Source organism: Myxine glutinosa, chromosome 2 (genome assembly GCF_964187855.1).
Source record: "Myxine glutinosa chromosome 2, kmMyxGlut1.1, whole genome shotgun sequence".
NCBI classification, from domain to species: domain Eukaryota; kingdom Metazoa; phylum Chordata; class Myxini; order Myxiniformes; family Myxinidae; genus Myxine; species Myxine glutinosa.
The window spans coordinates 242,136,078-242,160,439 of record NC_136262.1 but is presented as its reverse complement, the minus strand read 5'-3'; the positions used below and the strand labels follow the sequence as shown (position 1 = coordinate 242,160,439).

The window sequence follows — 24,362 nt, the reverse complement described above, 5'->3', positions numbered from 1 at the left end:
CTAACCACACTTAAATCAATAAGTACAAAACTAATGTGATGCAGAACTCCAAAATCCAGAAACTAACCCAAACATTGGGTCTCTCATTTTGTAAATGGTTGAAATGGAATTTTGATGTGGATGATGAATGTCTGAAATTTTGGCCATTTGGGCTATAAACAATATATTAATAGTTTTATCCAAAATAACAGCCAATGTACTCACTATGTCTATTTCAATATACTATAAAGACTTACAATGATTGAAAAAAAGGTTTTTTTTTTCATTGCTTCAAAATCAATTCCAGATCAAAACTATAATCCATTTGGCTATGGAGTTCTGAGTGCATCTATTCACTCATGAGGTTGAAATGTGAGTGCATATTTCCTAGAACCAGAGAAAATGAGCACCATTAGTTTACTGACATATTAGATGATGCTCAAGTGTAAACGTTTTCTCATAATGGGATTGGAGCATAATTGTGACTTTACTTGTACACCACAAAATAAGTTTGAGGTAGTACGGCTTTACTGGCAAAGTAAAATGAGGAGAAAACTACTGCAGGTGCTACATTTCTTGTCTCAGGAACATCTTGAGCGTACGTGCAACTTTACCGTTGCCCCAGACAGATTGGCTGCGAATATGCAGCCGCCTGTTGAAGGGAAGGAAGCCTTCATGAGTTTCCTCAGGGTCTGAGATACATACAGCCAAGGGTGAAAAGCAAGGACAACAAAATGTGGTCTGCTAAATTTGCATTCGCTTGATCAGAAATGTCATTGTCAAAAATACAAGTTATCCTCGAATAAGAAGTGATTTAAAAACTAAAATGCAGATCGATAACCCGAGATGTTAGGGATAACCTGCACAGAAAGTGCAGCTCAGCATAACTCCCATCCGACATCATGTAATAGACATATTTAGCACATGATAAAGAACTTCAACCGTCCAAAAACATGGTGAAAGCAATGAAATCAACTGAACCAGAAGACCGGTTTGTTGTCAACATGCGGCCCATGCAGAAAATAAACAAACACAGAATACTGTAACTTGTTTGTGCATTTATTATCCTCATTTTTTTTTTTTTTTTTTTTTTTTTTTTTCTATACTGAATCGAGGCTCGTGAAAGAGCTGACAACCGCGAGGGAAAGACAAAGACAGTACATGGGGACCGCGAGGGAAAGACAGTACATGGGGACCGCGAGGGAAAGACAAAAACAGCACATGGGGACCGCGAGGGAAAGACAAAAACAGCACATGGGGACCGCGAGGGAAAGACAAAGACAGCACATAGGGACCGCGAGGGAAAGACAAAGACAGTACATGGGGACCGCGAGGGAAAGACAAAGACAGTACATGGGGACCGCGAGGGAAAGACAAAGACAGCACATAGGGACCGCGAGGGAAAGACAAAGACAGTACATGGGGACCGCGAGGGAAAGACAAAGACAGCACATAGGGACCGCGAGGGAAAGACAAAGACAGTACATGGGGACCGCGAGGGAAAGACAAAGACAGTACATGGGGACCGCGAGGGAAAGACAAAGACAGTACATGGGGACCGCGAGGGAAAGACAGTACATGGGGACCGCGAGGGAAAGACAAAAACAGCACATGGGGACCGCGAGGGAAAGACAAAAACAGCACATGGGGACCGCGAGGGAAAGACAAAGACAGCACATAGGGACCGCGAGGGAAAGACAAAGACAGTACAAAGACAGTACTCATGATTAAAAAACAAAACAAACAAAAAAACCGGGTGGTGGGAGGGGATATTGTAATCATCTCCGTCTGTCTGTCACTTTATCTCCCCCTAAACAGTTGGACAGAAATTCACCAAAGTTCGTAGTTATGATCACCACATGGCAGGACGGTGCAAGAGCAGTATCATTTTGGCCCAGTCCCCTCAAACGGTAACAAAAACCAAAACATACAATTACAGGCACATTTCTAAATTAAACTTTGTATATTCTGTATATGCAATCAACATTAGGGGCATGCATGAAATATGAAGCGATTTTTTTTTACGGCATAGCCCATAGGGCAAAGCCGTCTAGAACAGTTTGTCTGTCCGAATATCCACATGTATGTATGTATGCCCCTCACAAACATACACCAATCAGAGCCGAGCATCTGGTAACATGGCAGGGGTGATGTGATGTGATCATGTCTGTGATATCATTACAGCATACAACGGCTGACTCCACACCGGCATTTTGATTTCTCTGCTGCTTAGGCCAAACATATCATCGAACCTGTCATATATCACAATCGCCATGCTCTACCTTTACGTTTTTCATTTGTGTGAAACACAAACAAACCGATTGTTAAAATGACCATCAAATATCTAAAGCATCGGCGTTACGGCTCTTCCAACCACATGGTACGTATAGGCTGTAGGCTTCATTCCTTCATACCTCACCTTCAGGCCGCTTCAGACAAATTAGGCCAGATTTCTTACTACAATAGTATCGTTTTTGTAATAATAATAATAACATCAATAATAATATAGCAAATATAATCGTAACACTGCAATCCCTTTGTCATGACTGCAAAGTTACTAGATTGAAGTGGTGTATGGTTCATGGATGACTCAATGAGAAGCGCTGTACTAATTATCGCGAGAGTAAGGAATTAGCCTCGGTTTATTAATACAGTAACATAGTCTTCGTAATAATAATAATAATAATAACAATAATAATAATAACGTTAATAATAATATAGTACATATAATCATAACACTGCAATCCCTTTGGCGTGACTGCAAAGGTGCTGGATTGAAGCGGTGTATGGTTGGTTCATTGTTGACTCGAAACATAGAATAAACCAGTGTCTCAATGCAATCTCTTCACTTCCATGGGGACAGACAGCTTAGAGACTTGGAGTACTTCAAAATAATTTAATACTTAAATTATTTGCTCATTGGTATCCTCACCCAGGCCATACCTCTTCAACTAAAGTATCGAACAAGCCTGGCTACACCACTGTTCTACTTTCAGCCTTGTTATTTCACCCTTGGTCATGCTCCAGGGAGCTGGGACAGGATCAAAGGTCAAAACGGAATTTTTTAAAACTCAAAATCTGATATTGGGTCAATAATCCTTGTGGAACTTTATGCCATCTTTCAACTTTGCTTTAGGTGGGAATTGTGTATTTGGGCTAGTGTGCCATTGACTTCGCTTTCGCTCTAGTTTATTTTGTGCACCTGTTCTCCCTCTAGTAGAGCAATATGGTGAAAGTATTGTGCACTTTTGAGTTCAAAGCATGACACCTAGCATAGTAGTAGCTATTAATGTCCAGATAAATATCTGATAAAGGCCCAAGTGATTTTTTTCAAAGATGGCCACCAAATCCAAGATGGCTGCCAACATAAGAGTCAAATCCTACCTAAATCATTAAATCCGCTCTGAAATCATTATGGTTGGCATTTGACACACTATTCTTGGCATGGCCATAGTGGTTGGTCTCATGGATGGTTATGAGTAGTACTTATGTATTTGAATTTTGATCAAAACAATTACCAACTTCAACACTGTTGCCAACAACTATCGGGGACACCTCTTTGTGGTGGTTGTACCCCCCTCACCCCTCCCCCAATGCAAGTTGGGGGCCAAATCTTTCCCATTCTTCCCTGCTGCCCAAATTTGTCGGGGCAGGGTGGTCACGGTCACGGTCAGAGTGCCAATCGATCCCCATGAACCGGCCCTTTCTCTCTTGTCTCTCCCTCTCACTCTCTAACTCTGTCATGGCCCCAACTTTGTGAAGGCGGGAGTGCACCATTCTAGATGTGGGGGATCTCTAGGTCACCCCTGGGAGATCAAGAGGCTGTCAACGTGCCACAGGCTTGTTCAAGAGAACTGACCGGGCCCATACAACAACATTAACAACAACACCGTTGCCAATGATATCGCCAAATTAGTTCCCAAATCGCTAAAGTAACTCTCGGGTCGCTAGCCATGGAAAACACAAATCCGCCACCAGGGGTATCCTGGGTAAAGCTGTTGTCCTTGACCACTTGATTGTTATTAATTATCACCTATAAACACACACTCACCTCTAAGCTGTCTAGACTGGGTTTGAATCGCAACCCAGCTATAAACTGTCATTCTGCTGTTTCACAGGCAGGGTGATTCATCAACGTGTGTGCCATCCCTAGGATGGATGTTAAACTGTCCCGTCTGCCAGCATTGGTTGGTGGACGTTAAAAATCCCAAGGTGTCCTTCGTGAAGTGTATACAAGCTATCGCCGGCACCATGAACAAATTCCAAATTTCTGCCCTAACCTACAAGAGGCATTGCCTCAGCGGCACAACCGTACCCTCATCCAAATGATGTTACCCCACAGCCTTGTGCTGCATATAAAAAGAAGAAGAACCTATATATCATGAAGTACAATGATAATATTTGTATTGTTTGTTGGTTCTGGATATGAGAGCCTTGATGCAAACATTGAATGATTCCAGGAATTGAAATGTCTACCTATAGATATTGATGTCGCCACCTTAATGAAGAGGAAGAATTAGAACAAACATTTAAAATAATTCGAAAAATAATTAGAAAAAGCACACTTCTGCTGAATGACACTATGCTTCTGGCTAAGTTAAATGCATGTGATATGGTGGCACAGGATGCCATGTATCATACGCAATATCTGTCATCACTGTATACTGTACAACACTGTATAACAGAGCTGAAAGGTCAGAAAAAGTGGATCAAGGCCAAACTGAAAAGTCAATGGAACATGGGAAAGTGCTCGCAGAGCTCATATCATTAAATGAGGAGAAGCGAAGTGAATCTGCCGAAAGTCCGATTTTCTGATTATCCGATTTAACCCGAAAGTTCACCACCATCTCTGCCATGATCTTTCTTGGGAAAACCACATTTCCAAGCTGGCCTCCAAAGCCAGTCGCCGACTGGGCATCCTCCGTCGTGCGAAGTCCTTCCTCGGCACACCTGAGCTCCTCACCACATACAAGGCTTTCATCCGCAGCTCAATGGAATACTGTTCTCCCCTATGGGCCGGTGCTCCTGCCTCACACCTAGCTCGGCTTCACGCTGTTGAAACCAAAGCTTTCAGAATTATTGGAATCTCCCGCGATGAAGCTATCTCTGAGGGCCTTTCACTCACTCACCGCAGGCAGGTAGGTGGTCTTTCTGTCTTCTACCGACTCCTCTCCGGCCTTGCACCCCCAGCTCTCTCTGTGCTCTGTCCCCCAAATATTCCTACAGGTCGCACAAGATCTGCCAGCAACCCTCTGATGGTTAAACTGCCGAAATCTCGGCTCTCTGCTCACCTTCACTCTTTCATTCCTCTTTTCTCCCGCCTCTGGAACAAACTCCCTCACTCCCTTCAATCCCACTCCTCCCTCCAGGTCTTTAAAACAGCTGTTCACCACCATCTCTTATCTTCCCCCATCCAAAACCTTGATCTTTTCTACCCCCGCTAATTCACCCCAGATCCACCTTGTTTGAAATTCCAACTTCTTTCCTGGAAGTCCTGGCAGTGTCCATATGTTTTATACCTCTCCCACCGCCCCCTTCCCACGCCCCCCCCCCCCCAAAGCCCTCGCCCTCTCTCAGATCTCTCGATGTCTCCATGTCTCTCGGTCCCTGCTCTCAAATGTTGTGTTTGTGTCCTTCCCCCTCTCTCCCCATCTTGTCTACCGCTCCCTGTTATATGTTTTATTTGTCGGTTTGTCTTTCTGTGTGATTAATGTTCGCTCTTTCACGAGCCTCGACCTTGTATACAAAAAAAAAAAAAAAAAAAAAAAAAAAAAAAAAAAAAAAAAAAAAAAACCCGAATGTATGCAACACGATTTAGACGAGGCCACTTTTCTCACAAAATAACTACTGCAGGCATTTTGAAGAAAGTTGGTAAACCGGTTTTCCAACACAATTTTGCTTTCCTAAACAGGGAAAAAATTGTTTACCAAGCTCAGTTTTCAGTTGTAATGCGTCAGGGTGCGGGAAGGGGACCCAACTCATTGTGCACCCCACCGACCACTTCCCCCAACCTCCACCCATGTGAAAATGGTCTATTTCATTTTCTTTTCAGAAGCTACCAGCTCCATAATCACTGGAAACTCGTCTCCATCTTCTTATTCTTCTTAGCTGGTTTGGATTGGGATACATTAATGATTTCTACATCCGTCGGTACCTGAACTACATTTGCAGGCCCCAGTGCAATACAAGTTGCTTTCTTTTTGACAACTGCATCGTTGTGTTGAGCACCCCGTTGCACAACCACATAAGATGACCTCTTCACAAATGTCTAGTACTGGTGGCAGAGACATGAGTTGTGGCATCAGCTTATTATCCTGTAATATCCATCCATGGCCAACTGGCGAAGGTAGGTGTGGGTGGGCACACATGGCTTGTCTCCATACCATAGCCTGGTAGTGAGCCATCAGTATGTGAAATCTCACTGCATCAGATGTGGGAGGAGGTACTTCAGGAGATCTACATTTGCAAAACAGTCTTGCACGAACCTCATCACAGGTAACTATCTCATCCTGATGATACATTTAACAAATGAATTGTTCCGCAAACTTTATGGTGTCATCAGTGAGTGGGTGCTTTCCCAAGTTTGACAGCAGATGATGATTATTCTTGAACACTTCCCATGATGTTCTCTTGCTGTGACCTGCTATGTGAGAAACTGTGTCACACCCAGATATTGTGTGAAAGGGAATCAGCAATTCATAGTCCTCTCGATTACAGCACCGTTTGTTTCATCCATGCTTCTCAGTGTAACTTTGCCTAAAAGAGTGTCTATCTGCAAGACATCTCTATAAATTAGTGTATGCCCCACCTTATGAAATAACAGCACCAGTTGCTTCGAGCGTGTTGCCTGGTGTAATGTGCTAGCAGGGCCAATATGTTTTGGGGTCCACTTCTTGCCTCCAGAAGTGACATACACTAAATCTTGACACAATAACGCGAGACTGTACTTCAGAATCAGTCATCAGTACTTTCGTTGGGCATTTAAGTGTCCTCTTCTTCTGGTAATAGTTCATCACCATCATCTGTACCTGACGAGGACATGTGTTCAAAAACATCTTGTCCACCAATAAGAAGACATATGAACATGTACAGGCTCCCTCGTACACATGATATTGCATCTTCCTCGTGGACAGACAGACCTTTATGAGGTGGTTGACAAAGTATATCAGATCGTAATTTCAGTGCGATGTGAACCATCAACAAGTACTCCTCATCGTTTGCCTTAAAATGTGGAACTGGGGAGATTATTAATTTTCCTCATCATTCTGGCATTGGTCACATAGTACGATGAAGTCACATACATCTCTGATGTGTGCGGAAAGCTGTTCTCTAAATGTCATTCAACGGCTGCCAAAAGATTGTGGAACATCCACTCCAGCTTCAATGGCAAGATCACAGGAGCGATTCTACACTTCTGAACGTTCTAGTACATGGCCTTGACTGGCAGCATATTTCAACACCTTGGTTAGCCAAATCATTGGTAGGTCAGTGTTCTGTGCTTCTTCCTTCGTTTTATTTGTGGTTCGCAAGAACTGCTTGTAACAATTTGGGTGATACTTCCCTTCAGCAGCCATTAGATCATGTACCCCAGCAAGACGGACACTAAGCTGCTGGTCATATTTTGAAGAATCGAGTATCTCCTTGCTCATTTTCAATGTTGCTACTGAAGAAAGTTTCACTTTTTTATCAGATTCTTGACAGAACATGCATGCTTTCCAGTTCATGGCCTTCATGCGACTGCGTAAATTTGTAGCGGTACTGTGAGCTTCTGCAGTGGTTGAACCTTTGAAACTTGAGGATGGAGTACTCTCAGTACTGGTTGATTGTTGAAGGCGTTTGATTTTTCCTTTGTCTGTGTACACAGCATAAGACGATTCATGCCACACGAGTGCCTGCGAGGAATCAGCACTTAGCACGAATGTGATTCTGTCAATCACATCACGATTCTTTTCATCTCTTAATTTATGGCGTGCCGATGTTGCTTCGCGAAGAGACAATAGTCCTTTTTCTGTAGCTTCAAAAAGTTTGTCTGATTTACTCTGCTGGCATTTAATGCAGTCTTCATATGCTACACACCAGCTGCTGGTCCTTTTCAGTTGCATTAACGACTCCATTCTGACCTCAAATGCAATACATATTAATATAATTAGACAATATAATAATATTAGTAATAATAATAATGAGAATAATAATAATAAGCTGTGTTTATTGTTTCATAGATCTGTGCTCCATGTGAACATTTTCTTTCCACGACTTGCGTATGTTTTGTTTTGCATTTTTCAAGGTGAATGACTCAATTGCCAGCCTGGTATACAGCATATTTGGATTCAGCATACCTTAAAAGAGTTAAAAAGTCTGTTTACCAACTTTTCCTCAAAAATGCCTCATACACTACAACAACACCAATTTCTGAAAAATTGGCCAGGTCTAATTAGACTGAATGCATGGTGACAATTACACCCGCCAAATTCCTGCTGCTCAACTGCAGGGGCATATTCTTCCCAAAACTAATGGTGAGAACAGTAGATGCAGATATCGTAGTGTTGGACATTACTGTTTTCACTGGACTGGATGTTTATGAATTGTGGGTTGCGTTTCAATGTGGGGGACATTTTTCAGACACATTGCCATTCACAACATAGCAATGTCTCTTGGAACAGAGATGTCTCAAGCTCTTGGTGTCTTTCATGCTTTCACCGACTGTGAGCAGGCATCAGCCATTACTGGTCGAGGGGACACCACAGCCTGGTCCATGGAGATGGTGTATGAAGAGGTAACACATGCATTCACATGCCTAGCACAAACTCCAACAGAAGAAGTTGTTGTGACTGCAGTACCATCACTCAAGCACTTTGTAGTATTGATGTATAACCGACGCAGTGACTGCAAGGATGTAAATTATGTCTGCAAAGTTATTTTCACACAGAAGGGGAGATCTTGGGAAAACATTCCCCCAACATCAGCAGCATTACTTTAGCACACGAAATGGGCCACATACCAGGCAGGTGATTATTGTGGTCAATGTGTGTTGCGCACTCCTGAGTTATCGGCATCTGGGGCTGTAAATACTGTGAAGAGCGACATTGGGAACTACCTTAAAGCACGCGACAGGAAGCACCTAAAGCCTGCCTGGAGCTTTTGAGACGTGGATGTCAGGTCGACAAAGGATGCCAAGGATGTTTCAGGTACATCAAAGCAGAACTGCAATGCACTGCCCTTTGTAAGTGTGGTGGTGAATGTGACCATAGCTGAATCACTTCAACGTGAGAGATAACATCAGTTTGATCAAATATTAATGTAAACAATTTAATTCGATAGTCTTAGTTTGTTAAATGTTATAAATGGAGGCAGGATTTAAACACTGAAAATGGTTGGTTGGTTCATATCAAACGCATGGATAAATACACAACTAGCATTGCGTCCATCTGAGAAACATCAGCCAGTCTGATTGAAATTCAAGTGAACATGTATCTAATATTCATCAGCAACTCATGTGATATGCTTTTCTGTTGAGAAAATTGTCATTTAAGGCATTTTTTGTATTACTAATGTGGCCATCTGGAATTCAGCAGCCATTTTGAGAAAATTCAAATAAATAAGCATATAATAAGATAAGCATATATAGGTGTGTGTATGTGTGTGTGGGTGGTTCAGTCGGAAGCCTTTTGTTTGATTCCTATACAATTCCACACCCCTGGACTAATCTCCAACAAATTTTGCATATAAGCTGGGGATACTCAGGGTCAGGTCAAGAAGAAGAAAAAGAAAAAAAAAATCACACCCTCCTCTCCCCTCCCCGCAAGGATATTTTCTGCATGTATTTGTGTGTACGTCTGAAAATCAGAGGAAAAGAAATGACAACACGAGACCGGGGAGAAACGGACCTCAAAGAATGGGATTAGGTAATTTGGCCCAACATCGCTGTGGTGGACTCCCGAGTTAATTTTAGCTATAAAACCTCAATTTTCGTGATCGTTTACTAAAGTCTAAATAACCCCATCTTGATCAGGTGACCCGACTTGTGCAATAATAATGAACAGCTTACATACAATAATCATACCAAATTGTATATCATAGTTTTCATATTTAGCCATTTAAAAGCTACTTTTCTGACTTGGTAATTATTTCTGTAATATTACGCAGCCATCTTGGATGGGAAATTGTGCCCATTTTGGAAAATTCAAGTTGGCCTTTATCAGATAGTGATCAGCTGGGCAAATACTATAAGTGTGCCACGTTTCATGCTTGAACTCAAAGTGCACAATTTCCTCAACCTCGCACACCATAGTTATCTGAGCCTGAGATGCAGGATGAATCAAATTAGAATGAGCATGAAACGATACACAGGAGTGAGCACTCAATATGATTAAACAAAGAACAATCAACACAAGCAGAGAACACAAAATCGACAGCAGCACAAACAAATCTGGTGCGATCATTTAGCTTTTTGGAAGCAGATTTCTCAGAGGACCAAGAGAAGCGACCAAAGACAGGAAACGGAAATGGATTCCGACTGTAAGGGACAATCCAAAATTCAATGCACTAGCGATGGACCCATCCTTATGAATGGGATAATTCCACCAGAATTACAGATGGGATAATTCTGCCAGAATGCCATTTTTAGTACTGTTACGTTTGTGGGGGTAGATGATGGAATCACATAGTAAAGATAGGATTGTATAGTTATAGCATGGACTGTGGACGCGTAGGAGACATCTCAATGTATTTAAGTAGGGAAACTGTAGCTTAAGATTGTTTATGTGTCTTCACATGAGGAGCGAAGCTGTGCTAACGAGGTAAGCCTTTTCTGTGTGCTAACTAGGAAGGTGAATCTGTGCTAACGACCACCAGCATGAAAGTAAGCCATTTGGGACCAGAGCGGGGGTGCCGGCCGGCTAAAGGGACCCCCAAACTAGGTAGGCTGTGCTAACTATGTAGGCTAACGAGTGTGGCCTTTTCCCTACGTTTTTACAACTTTCCCGGTCCCTCGCGCGACGGGGCTTGATTCGATCTCTCCACGGCATCAAAGTTTGAGTGTTTTCCCATTCGTTTCTTTGTCAAATTTCCGCTGCGTATTTTGTTGTGTATGTGTCATTCTGTGTTTCTATTTGGTTTTGGTTTTGTAGTTGTTGCAAATTTGTGTGTAATTAGTCGTTTCTTTGTTCGCGCCTCGTGCGCCTCGTGCAGCCTGGTGTCTCGTGCGGCCTCCTCATCTCGACTTGTGCCCCGCCCCCTATATCTCGTTTTTCTTTCACCTCTGCTCCTGCTTTCTCAAATCCACGTTCTCACTTAGAGACTTTTCCCAGATTGTTTTTCATGGTTTTGTTTAAATATTTATTTAAATATGTTTAAGCCACAGCCGTGATGCTGACGCCCCCCCCCCCCCCCCCCACCCCCCAGAATTTCCATGTTAAACGTTTCCCAGTGTGTACCCTGGATAAGAATAGGTACGCCGTATCCCTGTGTGTCGTAAGAGGCGACTAAGAGGGTTGGCGTCAGGAAGGGCATCCGGCCATAAAAACATTGCCTCAAAAAGAGAACCATGACAATTACAACTACATGTGGGCAGGGTACAGCCCGAAGTGGAGATCGGTTTCTGAGGTTTGGGACATGGAATGTAGGGACAATGACAGGGAGATCAGGAGAAGTGGTGGAAGTATTGGTCAGAAGAAGAGTGGACATATGTTGTGTGCAAGAGACGAGATGGAAGGGAAGTGGTGTGAGAATGGTGAAGGGTAGGCAGGGACAGAAATACAAGTTTGTGTGGCAAGGGTGCCTGGAGGGCGTGAATGGTGTTGGTGTCCTGTTTTCTGAGGAGTTTGTAGACAGTGTGGTGAGTGTGAAGAGAGTGAGTGATAGGTTGATGATGGTGAAAATGATGATTGGAAAGCTCTTGGTGAACGTCATTTCGGGATATGCTCCGCAGGTTGGTCGAAGCGATGAAGAGAAGGACAAGTTCTGGTGTGCGATAGAGAAGCTGATGGAAAACGTGAAAGATGAGGAAGTTGTTGTGGTAGGAGGAGACCTAAATGGACATGTGGGAAGGAGTATGGATGGTTTTGACGGAGTTCATGGGGGTTACGGATATGGTGTGAGAAATGGAGAAGGTGAAAGGATTTTGGAGTTTGCTGATGGAGCTGATTTGTTGATTTGTAATACTCAGTTCCAGAAAGAGGATAATAAGCTTGTTACATACACGTCAGGTGGGTCGACGACAACCGTTGACTACCTGATGGTGCGTAGGCGAGATAGGGGGCACCTCCGGGACACAAAGGTGATCCCGGGGGAGGAGGCTGTTTCACAGCACCACTTGGTTGTCTGCGACGTAAGGGTGAAAGGTGCGAGGAGAGCTCGGCGGGTGAAGTACCAACCGAGAATGAAGGTGTGGAGGTTGAAAGAGGTGACAGTAAGGGAGGCATTAAAAGAGAGGCTGAGTAGGGTCGAGGATGATGTGGTTGAGCTTGAAAGTGGTTGGATGTCAATGAAAGCAAGTCTGTTGGGAGCCGTTGGTGAGGTATGTGGATGGACAAAAGGACCACCGAGGCACTCGGAAACATGGTGGTGGGATGATGAAGTTGGAAAGAGGATTGACGAGAAGAGGAAGAAGTTCAAGGAGTGGCAGAAGGCGAAGGGTACGGGAGCAGAAACAGCAGAGCATGAAAGTTATAAGGCAGCCAGGAAGGCTGCAAAGAAAGAGGTAGCAAAGGCGCAGGAGGCATGTAGGAAAATGTTCGGAGAACGCTTGGATTCGGAAGAGGGTCAGAAAGCAGTATTCAGGATTGCAAAGCAGATAGCAAAAGAGAGGTGTGATGTGATGGGGGTGAGTTGCTTGAAGGATGAAGTGGGACAAATCGTTGTCGACCCAGATGGAATTAAAGGAAGATGGAAAAGATATATGGAAATGCTGTTGAATACAGAGAATGAATGGGATGGCAACATAGAGAGTAACCCAGTTTTAGGACCGGCAGAGAAGATAACTGAGAAGGAAGTTGAGGAAGCGATAAAAGCAATGAAGGGTAGAAAAGCGGGAGGGACGACGGGAGTTGTGGGAGATATGCTGAAGGCAGCAGGAAGTTGGGGTGTGAAGAGAATGACAGATCTGTAATCTGGTGGTGAAAGAAGGCCACATTCCAGTGGATTGGGAACTGAGTACCCTCGTCCCTCTATACAAGGGGAAAGGTGACCCTCTGGAGTGTGGCTCGTACCGAGCGATAAAGTTATTGGAGCATGGAATGAAGGTATTGGAAAGGGTGTTGGAGAGGAGGATAAGGAAGAAAGTGAAGATCGACGAAATGCAGTTTGGATTCATGCCAGGAAGAGGAACGACAGACGCGCTTTTCATTGTGAGGCAGTTGCAGGAGAAGTACATGGAGAAGAGGAAGAAGTTGTTTCTTGGGTTTGTTGATCTGGAGAAAGCATTCGATCGGGTTCCACGCAAAGTCTTGACATGGGCATTGAGGAAGTTAGGAGTGGAGGAATGGTTGATCAGAGTAGTGATGGCAATGTACAAAAGAGCGCGCACAGCTGTAAGGACGAAGGACGGGAACAGTGGTGAGTTTGAGGTGAAGGTGGGAGTGCATCAGGGGTCGGTACTAAGTCCACTACTATTTGTAGCTGTGATGGAGGTGCTGGCTCAGAACGTAAAGGAGGGTTTACCGTGGGAGTTGTTGTATGCAGATGATCTGGTGTTCATTGCGGAAAGTATGGATGGACTGAAGGAAAAGATGAACACGTGGAAGGAATGTATGGAGACAAAAGGTCTGAAGGTGAATATCGGAAAGACGAAGGTGATGGCAAGTGGTAAAGCATGTGGTGAGGTGGAAAGAACTGGGAAGTGGCCCTGTGCTGTGTGTAGGAAGGGTGTCGGAGTGAACTCCATTCAGTGTACAATGTGCGCTGAGTGGGTTCATCAAAAATGTAGTCGTCTGAGAGGGTCATTAACCAGTGTGGCAGCTACATTCAAATGTAAGGTGTGCACAGAGGGAGCTGCAGATGGAGGAAATGTTGAGTTGGATCTTGGAGACGGCGTGAAGCTGGAAGGTGTGAAAACATTTTGCTACCTCGGAGACATGCTGAATGGAGAAGGTGGATCAGACTCGGCAACGGTTGCTCGAGTGAGATGTGCATGGAAGAAGTTTCGGGAATTGAGTGGCGTGCTGATGATGAGGGGAGTGTCATTGAAGCTGAAGGGAAAGGTGTATGCTGCATGTGTGAGAAGTGTTATGATTTATGGGAGCGAGACATGGGTAATGAACGTAGAGCAGCAACGAAGGTTGGAAAGGGTGGAAATGCGAATGGTTCGACGGATGTGCGGAGTATCGTTGAGAGAGAGGAAGACAAATGATGAATTGCGAAAGATGATGGGAATAGAGCCTGTGATTGATGCTGTGAAGAGGAACAGGTTGAGATGGTTTGGTCATGTGTTGAGGAAGGATGAAAGTGACTGGTTGAGAAGAGTGATGGAAATGAATGTAGAAGGAAGTAGAAGACGGGGAAGACCGAGAAAGACTTGGCTAAAGATGGTGGAAGAAGAAATGCGGGCAAGGGGGTTAACAAGGAGAGATGCAGAAAATAGGGCAAAATGGAGAAGATTGTCATGGGGACCGCAAGGCTAACCCCCGCTCTAGCAGGGAAAATGGCCTTTAAAATGCATGTTGTTTGTTGTGTTGTTTACAACTACAACCAGGCCAGCCAAGAAAATCCTCCATGAAACAACAATAACCGTCCACTGCATACGAACAGAACCCAGAACATAGCCGATCGGACTAAGCCCCACCTCCAAAAGAGCGAAGCCGGCAGGCCACGCCCCCGAAGTTCATCATTGGTCAAGAGGACATGGGGTGATTCAACAGAGCTCGGCGATTCGTCGGTGTGACGTGAGGGGGAGAATGTTCGGGAGAGAAATGGACGTTTGTAAAGGAGGTGGTTTTTCTTGTGTGTGAGCCTGTGAGGAAGGCTTTTGCCGAGTCGGCAGGATTTTGAGGGGGTTTCGGACACAGCTGGGCTCGTGCTACTTCCTGTGTTGTGCTTACCCGGACAGCAGAGGCACACAAAAGAGGACCGCCCTCACAACTCACCTCACGTTTGTGGAGCCGTGGAGCGCAAACTCTGCGGCCATCTTGTGCGTTTCCCCGCGTGATGGTATCGAGCTTCAACAGCCACCAACGTGAAAGATAGCCATTTGGGACCAGAGCTGAGTGCCGGCCAGCTAAAGGGATTTTATTATATTTGTCCCCTTTGGTGTATGTATTTGAGTCTGCATGTGAGGTACCTCAGTGAGAATTTTAGTTTTTACTTCAACTTTTATTTCAACACTTTCATATTACATTTATTTCCATTAAATAATTATTGTTAAATTTCCTTGTCGTGTCTATTCGTTGTGGGTTCTGGATTAAACCCGTATGCTCTGTTCAGGTAAGCGCTTCGCATCCTTCCACCTTGCGCGTGACAAACCAACCGCCAATTTCGGCTGCTTGCCTCGGAATTAAAGACTGTTTCGGTCATCTGTCACCGGTGATCTCGATCGCCGGCGGCACAACAGTACAACCTTTTTTACACACTCCCACCAGGTGGCACTATGCCATACATATTTAACTGGAGAAATTTGGGTTGCTTCCCACACCCTGAACCTCTGAACCCCCCCCCCCCCCCCAACCCCCCCTCCCCAGGGGTATGAATTATTTTACAGCCTAAAAACCTACCTAGATAAAATTGCCGAGTACAAGCACCAGTTTTCAGTCATTCTTTCCAGTGGTTTAGGTGTGTATACTTATATTAAAGAAGTTAAACAAATAAACAAACACAAAGAAACAAGGAAGCATCTCAAATTATATTTAGTATGATTAAGGAAACAGCAAGCTTGCATTCTTTCACCAAACTTTCTACTATAACCTGATATAGAGGGAATTTTAAATTATCTTGGGCACTCGTACACAATAAGCCTAAGGTTTGTACAAAAATACAACGGCGATAATATCTACAACACAAAAGAATGTGAGGTGCATAAGTGAGGCATCAACAGCTCATGAGTGCATAATAAGGTGAGCAATTCTACAATCACTAAAGATTACCTTCTACTAAAAACATAATGTCTTCAAAAAGAGCATTGCCTCCCATGGCTTGACTTGTGCTGAATAACAACAGGGCGGGATAATCAAGTTTGTTACTTGCTTTAGGACATTCCTCACAAAGACGACAGCTTCCTGATTAATAAGGAAACCAAAAGCACAGCTTGGGTATGATTAAGGTATGTGCCATTTTAATTGCTTTGCAGGCATCCACCACCACACTTGGGTCGCCAAAACAAGGGAAAGTCACTGAATGGATACATTCTATCATATTATAAATGTTGGTTTCAATCAAATTATAGTGTGTTCCGGTTTCAGAACGATTTCGTTTTGAGAACAGTGTCCCAGAATGAAGCACATTCTCAAACCGGGAGTTCGCTATTGTAAACTTGGACTTAAGAAGAATATTTGCCATATTGTGGTTGAGAAATACTGGTATCAAAATTCTCTTTCTGGCATGGAGTTGCAGATGACATATAACCTGTTTTTCTCCACTCTTCCTTATTACCTCCATCACCGAAGATGAATGGAGGTTGTTTTCACACATGTTCATATTACCTCCAACACCAAAAAGTTGTGGATGGATTCAAACAAAATGTGGTGGAGAGGTTGGGTATGTGACAAGGACGAAACAATTAGATTTTGCTGAAAATCGAGGCCTGGATCTGAGAATTTGTTAAGTGATTCTTCACCATTTAGTGATTTTCTTTTTTAATACAAGATCGAGGCTCGTGAAAGAGCTAACATTAATCACAAAAAAACAAATTGACACGTAAAACATATGATAAAGGGAGCGGGAGATAATATGGGGAGAGAGAGGGAAACACACAAGTACAACAGCAGAGAACAGGGACATTGGCAGATCTGTGGGAGTAGGGGGCTTTGGGGGAGGAGGCATGGGAAGGGGGGTGGGGTGGGAAAGGTATAAAACACATGGACAATGCTAGTACTTCCAGGAAAGAAGTCGGTATTTCAAAAAAGTGGATCTGGGGTGAATTAACGGGGGTAGAAAAGATCAAGGTTTTGGATGGGGGAAGGATGGCTTGGATGGCTTGGAAAGATAAGAGATGGTGGTGAACAGCTGTTTTAAAGATCTGGAGGGAGGAGTGGGATTGAAGAGAGTGAGGGAGTTTGTTCCAGAGGCGGGAGAAAAGGGGAATGAAAGAGTGAAGGTGAACAGAGTCGTGATTTTGGCAGTTTCACCATAAGAGGGTTGCTGGCAGATCTTGTGTGACCTGTAGGAATATTTGGGGGACAGAGCACAGACAGAGCTGGGGGAGCTAGGCCGTAGAAGAGTCAGTAGAAGACAGAAAGACCACCAACCTGCCTGCGGTGAGTGAGTGAAAGGCCCTCGGTGTTAGCTTCATCGCGAGAGATTCCAATGATGCTGAAAGCTTTGGTTTCAACAGTGTGAAGCAGAGCTAGGTGTGAGGCAGGAGCACCGGCCCAGAGGGGAGAACAGTATTCCATTGAGCTGTGGATGAAAGCCTTGTTTGTGGTGAGGAGCTCAGGTGTGCCAAGGAAGGATTTCGCATGATGGAGGATGCCCAGTCGGCGACTGGTTTTGGAGGCCAGCTTGGAAATGTGATTTTCCCAGGAAAGATCATGGCAGATAGTGAGACCAAAAATCTTGAGTGACAGAACTTATTGGAGAGGATTGTTGAGAAAGTAGATTGGAGGGTTGTCCAGTCAGTCTTTTCGGAGAGACATAGTGAGAGTGTGAGATTTGTCAGGATTGAAGGACATGTTCCACTTGTTTGACTAGTCTGTGATTTTGTCCAGGTCTGCAGAGAGTGAGGAGGCTGCAGACTGCCGATCTGAGGGATGAGGAATGGAGCGGCAGAGAGTGGAGTGGATTTTCCAGAGAGTCGGAGAGATCATTGATGAAGACCAGAAAAAGCACAGGGTCCAGAGCACTGCCTTGGGGAACTCCAGCCTGAACAGGAAGGGGAGATGAGAGAAATCCATTCAGGACCACACGTTGACTACGACCAGAGAGGAAGTCTGCAAGCCATGCGTGGGGATTTCCATGGATACCATAGGAGGAGAGTTTGGTGAGCAGAGCGGGGTGCCAGACCGTATCGAAGGCACGTGATATGTCAAGGGAGACAGCTGTGATTTCCGGTTTGGCAGTGAGACCTCCATCGATTGTTGAGACAGCAGAAGCAGCATGCCCAAGGTAGAATGACCTGGTCTGAATCCAAATTGATGAACCGAGATCAAGCCATTGGAGAAAAGGAAGGATTTGATGTCAGAAGCGATGTTCGATACCATGACCTTGCTGATTATTGGGAGAAGGCTGATTGGTCTGTAGTTGCAAGGATCTGGTTTTGCACCTTTTTGTGTAAAGTGGTAATGTTGGCCGGTTTCCAAGCAGATCGCAGATGACTTTGAGCAAAAGAAAGGGTGAAGAGAACAGAGAGAGGGTGAGATAGAGTGGCAGAGCAGGATTTTAGGACCCATGGGCTGAGGCCGTCTGGACCAGTTGCAGAATCAGAGTCGAGGTTTGACAAAAACTTCTCCACCTTGTCAGGAGAGAAGGACACAGAGTCCAGGAGCAGCTGGGTTCAACTGGGTAAGGTGGGTACAGAGAGAGATGGGTTCGGGACACAAGATTTTGAGGCAAACACAGAGTTGAGGCATTCAGCTTTTTCACGTGTGGTCAGCTGTGTGGCCGTTTGAGGTAGGGATGGAATGGAAGGGCAACAAACCCCAGAAACAGATTAAACAGATAGCGTTAAAACCAATATGTAGCACGATATCTCAAAAGTTGTGGATGGATTCAGATGAAACTCGGTGGACTGGTGGTGTTTGTGACAAGGACAAATATCAATTCGATTTTGGTGAAGATCCAAATCCGGAAACGAGAATTTTAAGTGGGATACAAAACGTAAACTGTTCAGTCTGGCGGAGGTAAGCTCTCTTCCGAGTGTCATTTTAGTTTGGTTGTGTACTGCTGCAACATAGGTGCTATTTTCTGTTTAACAATATAGTGTTGTATATAACACTCTCTTTTTTTTTCTTTTTCTTTTTTTCTCTTTTTGAGGCAATGTTTTCTTATGGCCGGATGCCCTTCCTGACGCCAACCCTCTTAGTCGTCTCTTACGACACGCAGGGATACGGTGTACCTATTCTGACCAGGGTACACACTGGGAAACGTTTAAAACATGGAAATTCTGGGGGGAGGGGAGGGGGGAGCGTCATCAGCATCACGGCTGCAGTTTAAACATATTCCAACAATATCCAAACAGAACCATGAAAACCATGAAAAACAATCTGGGAAAAGTCTCCAAGCGAGAACGTGGATTTGAGAAGGAAGGAGCAGAGGCGGGAGAGAAACGAGATACAGGGGGCGGGGCACAAGCCGAGACGAGGAGGAGAGCGAACAAACGTGTCCGGGAGGGGAGAAAGAATCAATATAGAATTCTTTGTCTAGGGAGGTGAGGTGAGGGGGAGAAAATAAAATAAAAGAAACAAGCAATGCAGCGGAGGAAATAACCCAAACCGACAAAACACTGACGGGGGAGGGAAGCCCCAAGTTACCAGGCCACGCACGAGGTACGACTCAGAAAACGATTAACTACACACAAGTTTGTACGAATTACAAACCAATACCAACCAGAAACACACAATAACACGTACACAGCAAAATAACCAGTGGAAATTTGACAAAGACAAGAATGGGAAAACACTTAAACTTCGATGCCGTGGAGAGCTCGAAGTACGCTTCACTCGCCCGAGGAACCGGAAATCAAATTACAAAAGCGCGCACAGCTGTAAGGACGAAGGACGGGAACAGTGGTGAGTTTGAGGTGAAGGTGGGAGTGCATCAGGGGTCGGTACTAAGTCCACTACTATTTGTAGCTGTGATGGAGGTGCTGGCTCAGAACGTAAAGGAGGGTTTACCGTGGGAGTTGTTGTATGCAGATGATCTGGTGTTGATTGCGGAAAGTATGGATGGACTGAAGGAAAAGATGAACAAGTGGAAGGAATGTATGGAGACAAAAGGTCTGAAGGTGAATATCGGAAAGACGAAGGTGATGGCAAGTGGTAAAGCATGTGGTGAGGTGGAAAGAACTGGGAAGTGGCCGTGTGCTGTGTGCAGGAAGGGTGTCGGAGTGAACTACATTCAATGTACAATGTGCGCTGAGTGGGTTCATCAAAAATGTAGTGGTCTGAGAGGGTCATTTACCAGTGTGGCAGCTACATTCAAATGTAAGGTGTGCACAGAGGGAGCTGCAGATGGAGGAAATGTTGAGTTGGATCTTGGAGACGGCGTGAAGCTGGAAGGTGTGAAAACATTTTGCTACCTCGGAGACATGCTGAATGGAGAAGGTGGATCAGACTCGGCAACGGTTGCTCGAGTGAGATGTGCATGGAAGAAGTTTCGGGAACTGAGTGGCGTGCTGATGAGGAGGAGAGTGTCGCTGAAGCTGAAGGGAAAGGTGTATGCTGCATGTGTGAGAAGTGTTATGATTTATGGGAGCGAGACATGGGTAATGAACGTAGAGCAGCAACGAAGGCTGGAAAGGGTGGAAATGCGAATGGTTCGATGGATGTGCGGAGTATCGTTGAGAGAGAGGAAGACAAATGATGAATTGCGAAAGATGATGGGAATATTGCCTGTGATTGATGCTGTGAAGAGGAACAGGCTGAGATGGTTTGGTCATGTGTTGAGGAAGGATGAAAGTGACTGGTTGAGAAGAGTGATGGAAATTGATGTAGAAGGAAGTAGAGGACGGGGAAGACCGAGAAAGACTTGGCTAAAGATGGTGGAAGAAGAAATGCGGGCAAGGGGCTTAACAAGGAGAGATGCAGAAAATAGGGCAAAATGGAGAAGATTGTCATGGGGACCGCAAGGCTAACCCCCGCTCTAGCAGGGAAAATGGCCTTAAAATGCATGTTGTTGTGTGTGTTGTATATAACACTGCATACATACTGTTGCGAATATGGAATTTGGCCTCCATATCCGCTTGTAAATATTCCCCTATTTCCCCAATACTCCCCAACTATCCCCAATCCCCCATTCCCTAGTCCCATTGTCTGTAAACAACAATCAGTAGAGCCGACCTTCCCCTTATTCCCCCATTAAATGTCGTGCCCAGGTCCACCGCACCACACGTAGACAACTTTCGGACATCTTGCTAGTTATTCTTAATCTATGTCAGTTAAGGCCTCGTTTCCATTAATTATGACTCTTCGTTGCACCAGAATGTGATTATATGGCATCAGTAGTGAGTTTAGGACCTTTCCCATACCTCCTTCCATCTTCTTCCCCAACAATTACAACAACAACAGAGGAGATGGCGGCGGCGCGGGGGAGGATGCGTCCTCACACCGGCTCGATTAGCGCCATTGACCACGCGCTCCACGGGGTTACCACGGAGGGGCTGGCTGTCAGCTCCTCCTCAAGGGCGGAGCCTGGTAACCCCCCGCACCCAATCAGAAGGGCGGACCGATTCCATCTGGGGCGGCGCTAGCGAGCCGAGGGCGTGTCACTCCCCGCCGGATATACGTGGCGACTTACCGGAAGTAAGAGAGATGCGCCCCCAGCTGGAGAAAGAGGTACCTGCGAGCGCTGAGTCAGATGCGCCCCGCCTGAGAAAGAACGTTGCCTGCGATCGCTGAGAGAGAAAGACCCGCCTGAGAAAGAACGTCCCCTCCGAGCGCTGTGACCTCCCCGCATCTTTGGACCGGACTGTACCCTGCTTTGAGCCAAGAGTGCACCTTGAGCCATCGATACCCGCTTTCCTGCCATCAACCCCCGTGTGAGTCAGCCTTGTCCCGTTTACCTGTCGTCTGTCCGGGGTTAAGATAAGCCTGTGTCTAAGTGCCCATCTTTTCTGTGCTTTACCTCCAGCCCCTGTAATCTAACCTTTTCCGTACGAATATAATTGAGAATCGAAACATTGGTGTCTGTCATTATAATCCAGCCGGGTGTCTTCTTTTCCTTTATTGATCCAGCGTAGCGCGGCTCCGTCAACGTCGAGTATAATCGGGTAATTTGTGCGGACACGACGGCCATTCCGCTCGGCCCACCTTAACATCAAAGTCGTGTCTGTAACAATTGGTGTCGAGGAGTGAGATTCGGACCCGGGACTAAATTTTTTTTAGGCCCAAACGTTGGGAAGTAAAATCGATCGGAGCGCGTACTGCGCTCGACAAAATCGAACCGGAGCGCGGTCCCGCGGTTACTGCGCTCGACGAAATTATAACAGCAAAATTTGGATTTGTGTTACGGAACTCGAATTTTGAAAGTCGCGCTATGGCGGATCAAGACGGCTGGGGTCCGGTAGGGGAGAGTGAAGCAGGGTCGGTCCAGGACCAAATTGAGACACGTGAGGAGAGCGAAACAGCGAGGGTAGCAAGCACGCAAAATGGCGCCTCGCTGGTCACCGCGCCGGCGACCGTGGCAGCGCCCCCGGTGGATTGGAACTTGTTTTTTATACAAATGAAGGCCCTTATGGCCCAGAATAATGAAGAAATGGCAAACAGAATGGGGAACCGGATGGATGCTCAGGGTGAGCGATTGGAGGGCCAAATGGGGTCCAATAGCGAGAAATTGAGGGAGGACATGGGGGCGCAGATCGGGGGGTTAGGGAGTAGAATAGAGGGATTAGACAAGAAATTAGAGGGGTTAGACAATGGGATAGAAGGGGTGAAACATGGGTTAATGGGGGTAGAAAACAGAATGGCCGCTCAAGAGAATCAGATAGAGGGAGTGAAACATGGGTTAATGGGGGTAGAAAACAGAATGGCCGCTCAAGAGAATCAGATAGAGGGAGTGAAACATGGGTTAACGGGGGTAGAAAACAGAATGGCCGCTCAAGAGAATCAAATGGAAGGGATGCAAAAAGGGTTAGAGGGGTTAGAAAACACCATGGAAGGCAAATTGAGGGACATGAGGGACCAAGCGGAAAGGGTAGTTAACCAAATGGGGCAGCAGATAGAGGGGGTCAGAATGGGGGTAGAAACGAAATTGGATGCTCACAGGGAGGAAATGGAGCAGATGAGGGTGGCATCTGGGCAGGAGATGCAAGTGATGGGAGAAGAGATCAGAAGAGGTGTGAGTGAGGAGGTCGGAGGAGTGCGCGAGGAGGTGAGGCACTGTAAGGAGCGCATGGAGAAGGAGGTGAGAAAGGGGACTGTAAAATTGCAAGGTGGTATAGAGGAGTTGACGCTGGGAGTAGAACAACTGACGGTGGGACAAAAGGAGTTGGGGGAACAGGTAAAGAAGAACACAGCGGTAATAGAGGGGTTTAAATCGACGCAGAAGGAGATGAAAAAGGACGTAGGGGTAATTAAAAAAGAGTGTCAGACGGTACATGAGGACCTGACGAGGAAAATGGACAAGGTGGTAGAGGTAATGGAGGTTAAAGAGCGGGAGGTGCGGGAGCACATAGAAAAAAATAAAGTGGAGTTAGAGGAAGAACTTAAAGGGGCGCACGAAGAGATGAAGGAGATGAAGCAAAAATTAGAAGAAGTGGAAGAAGGGGTGAGCGAAATTAAGAAGCGACGGAGAGAGGATAATAAAGAGATAAAGGAGGAAGTAAAAGAATTGGTCCAAAGTCTGTGTTCGGATCGTGATGATGTGCTCATTAACCGGATGAGGGATTCGCAGGTGATGGAGGAGAAGCGAAGAGGAAGAGGACCCGGTGTAAGTGGTGACCAATATGGTCGTGCGTATGATGCGCCAGGGGATTTAATAAGCTTGGGGGTCGAGATAGACCCGGGTGTTCGTGAGAGGCCGTGGGCGAAGTGTGCGACAGGTCTGGTGTGCGAAAAAGGAGGTGTGCAAGAAAGTCCGACTCTGGGGTGTGTGAGGAAAAAGTGCGTGCCAAGGAGTAGTGAGGGTGCTGGCGAGAATGAGTCGGTCGTAGCGCGTGTGCGAGGGGGCACATGGAAGCGCGGTGTGGTGAGTGTTGCAGAGGGTGTGACGGGAGAGTGTGCGCGAGAGAGGTGTGTAACGGACGGGTGCATGAGGAAAGAGTGCGCTGTCAAAGGCAAGGAAGAATGCACACCTGTGGTGAGTGTTGCAGAGGGTGTGACGGGAGAGTGTGCGCGAGAGAGGTGTGTAACGGACGGGTGCATGAGGAAAGAGTGCGCTGTCAAAGGCAAGGAAGAATGCACACCTGTGGTGAGTGTTACAGAGGGTGTGACGGGAGAGTGTGCGCGAGGAAGGTGTGTGACGGACAGGTGCATGGGGAAAGAGTGCGCTGTCAAAGGCAAGGAAGAATGCACACCTGTGGTGAGTGTTACAGAGGGTGTAACGGGAGAGTGTGCGCGAGAAAGGTGTGTGACGGACAAGTGCATGAG

At 45.6% G+C, this 24,362-nt stretch overlaps 1 protein-coding gene across 8 annotated transcripts in view; it reads right to left on the bottom strand.

The window, feature by feature from the left end:
- Nucleotides 1-24,362, bottom strand: part of LOC137420710 (metal transporter CNNM2) — a 147,938-nt gene that overhangs the window by 24,913 nt on the left and 98,663 nt on the right. For 4 of the 8 annotated variants that reach the window (XR_013622499.1, XM_068105996.2, XM_068105997.2 and 1 more), the window contains exon 6: nt 594-671. The exons of the other annotated variants lie outside the window; for them this stretch is intronic. Coding sequence is in view for 3 of the 4 variants with exons in the window: in XM_068105996.2 (XP_067962097.2) it covers nt 594-671 (78 nt within the window). In the remaining variant the exon portion in view is untranslated. The remainder of the gene's footprint in view (nt 1-593; nt 672-24,362) is intronic. 8 annotated transcript variants of the gene reach the window in all.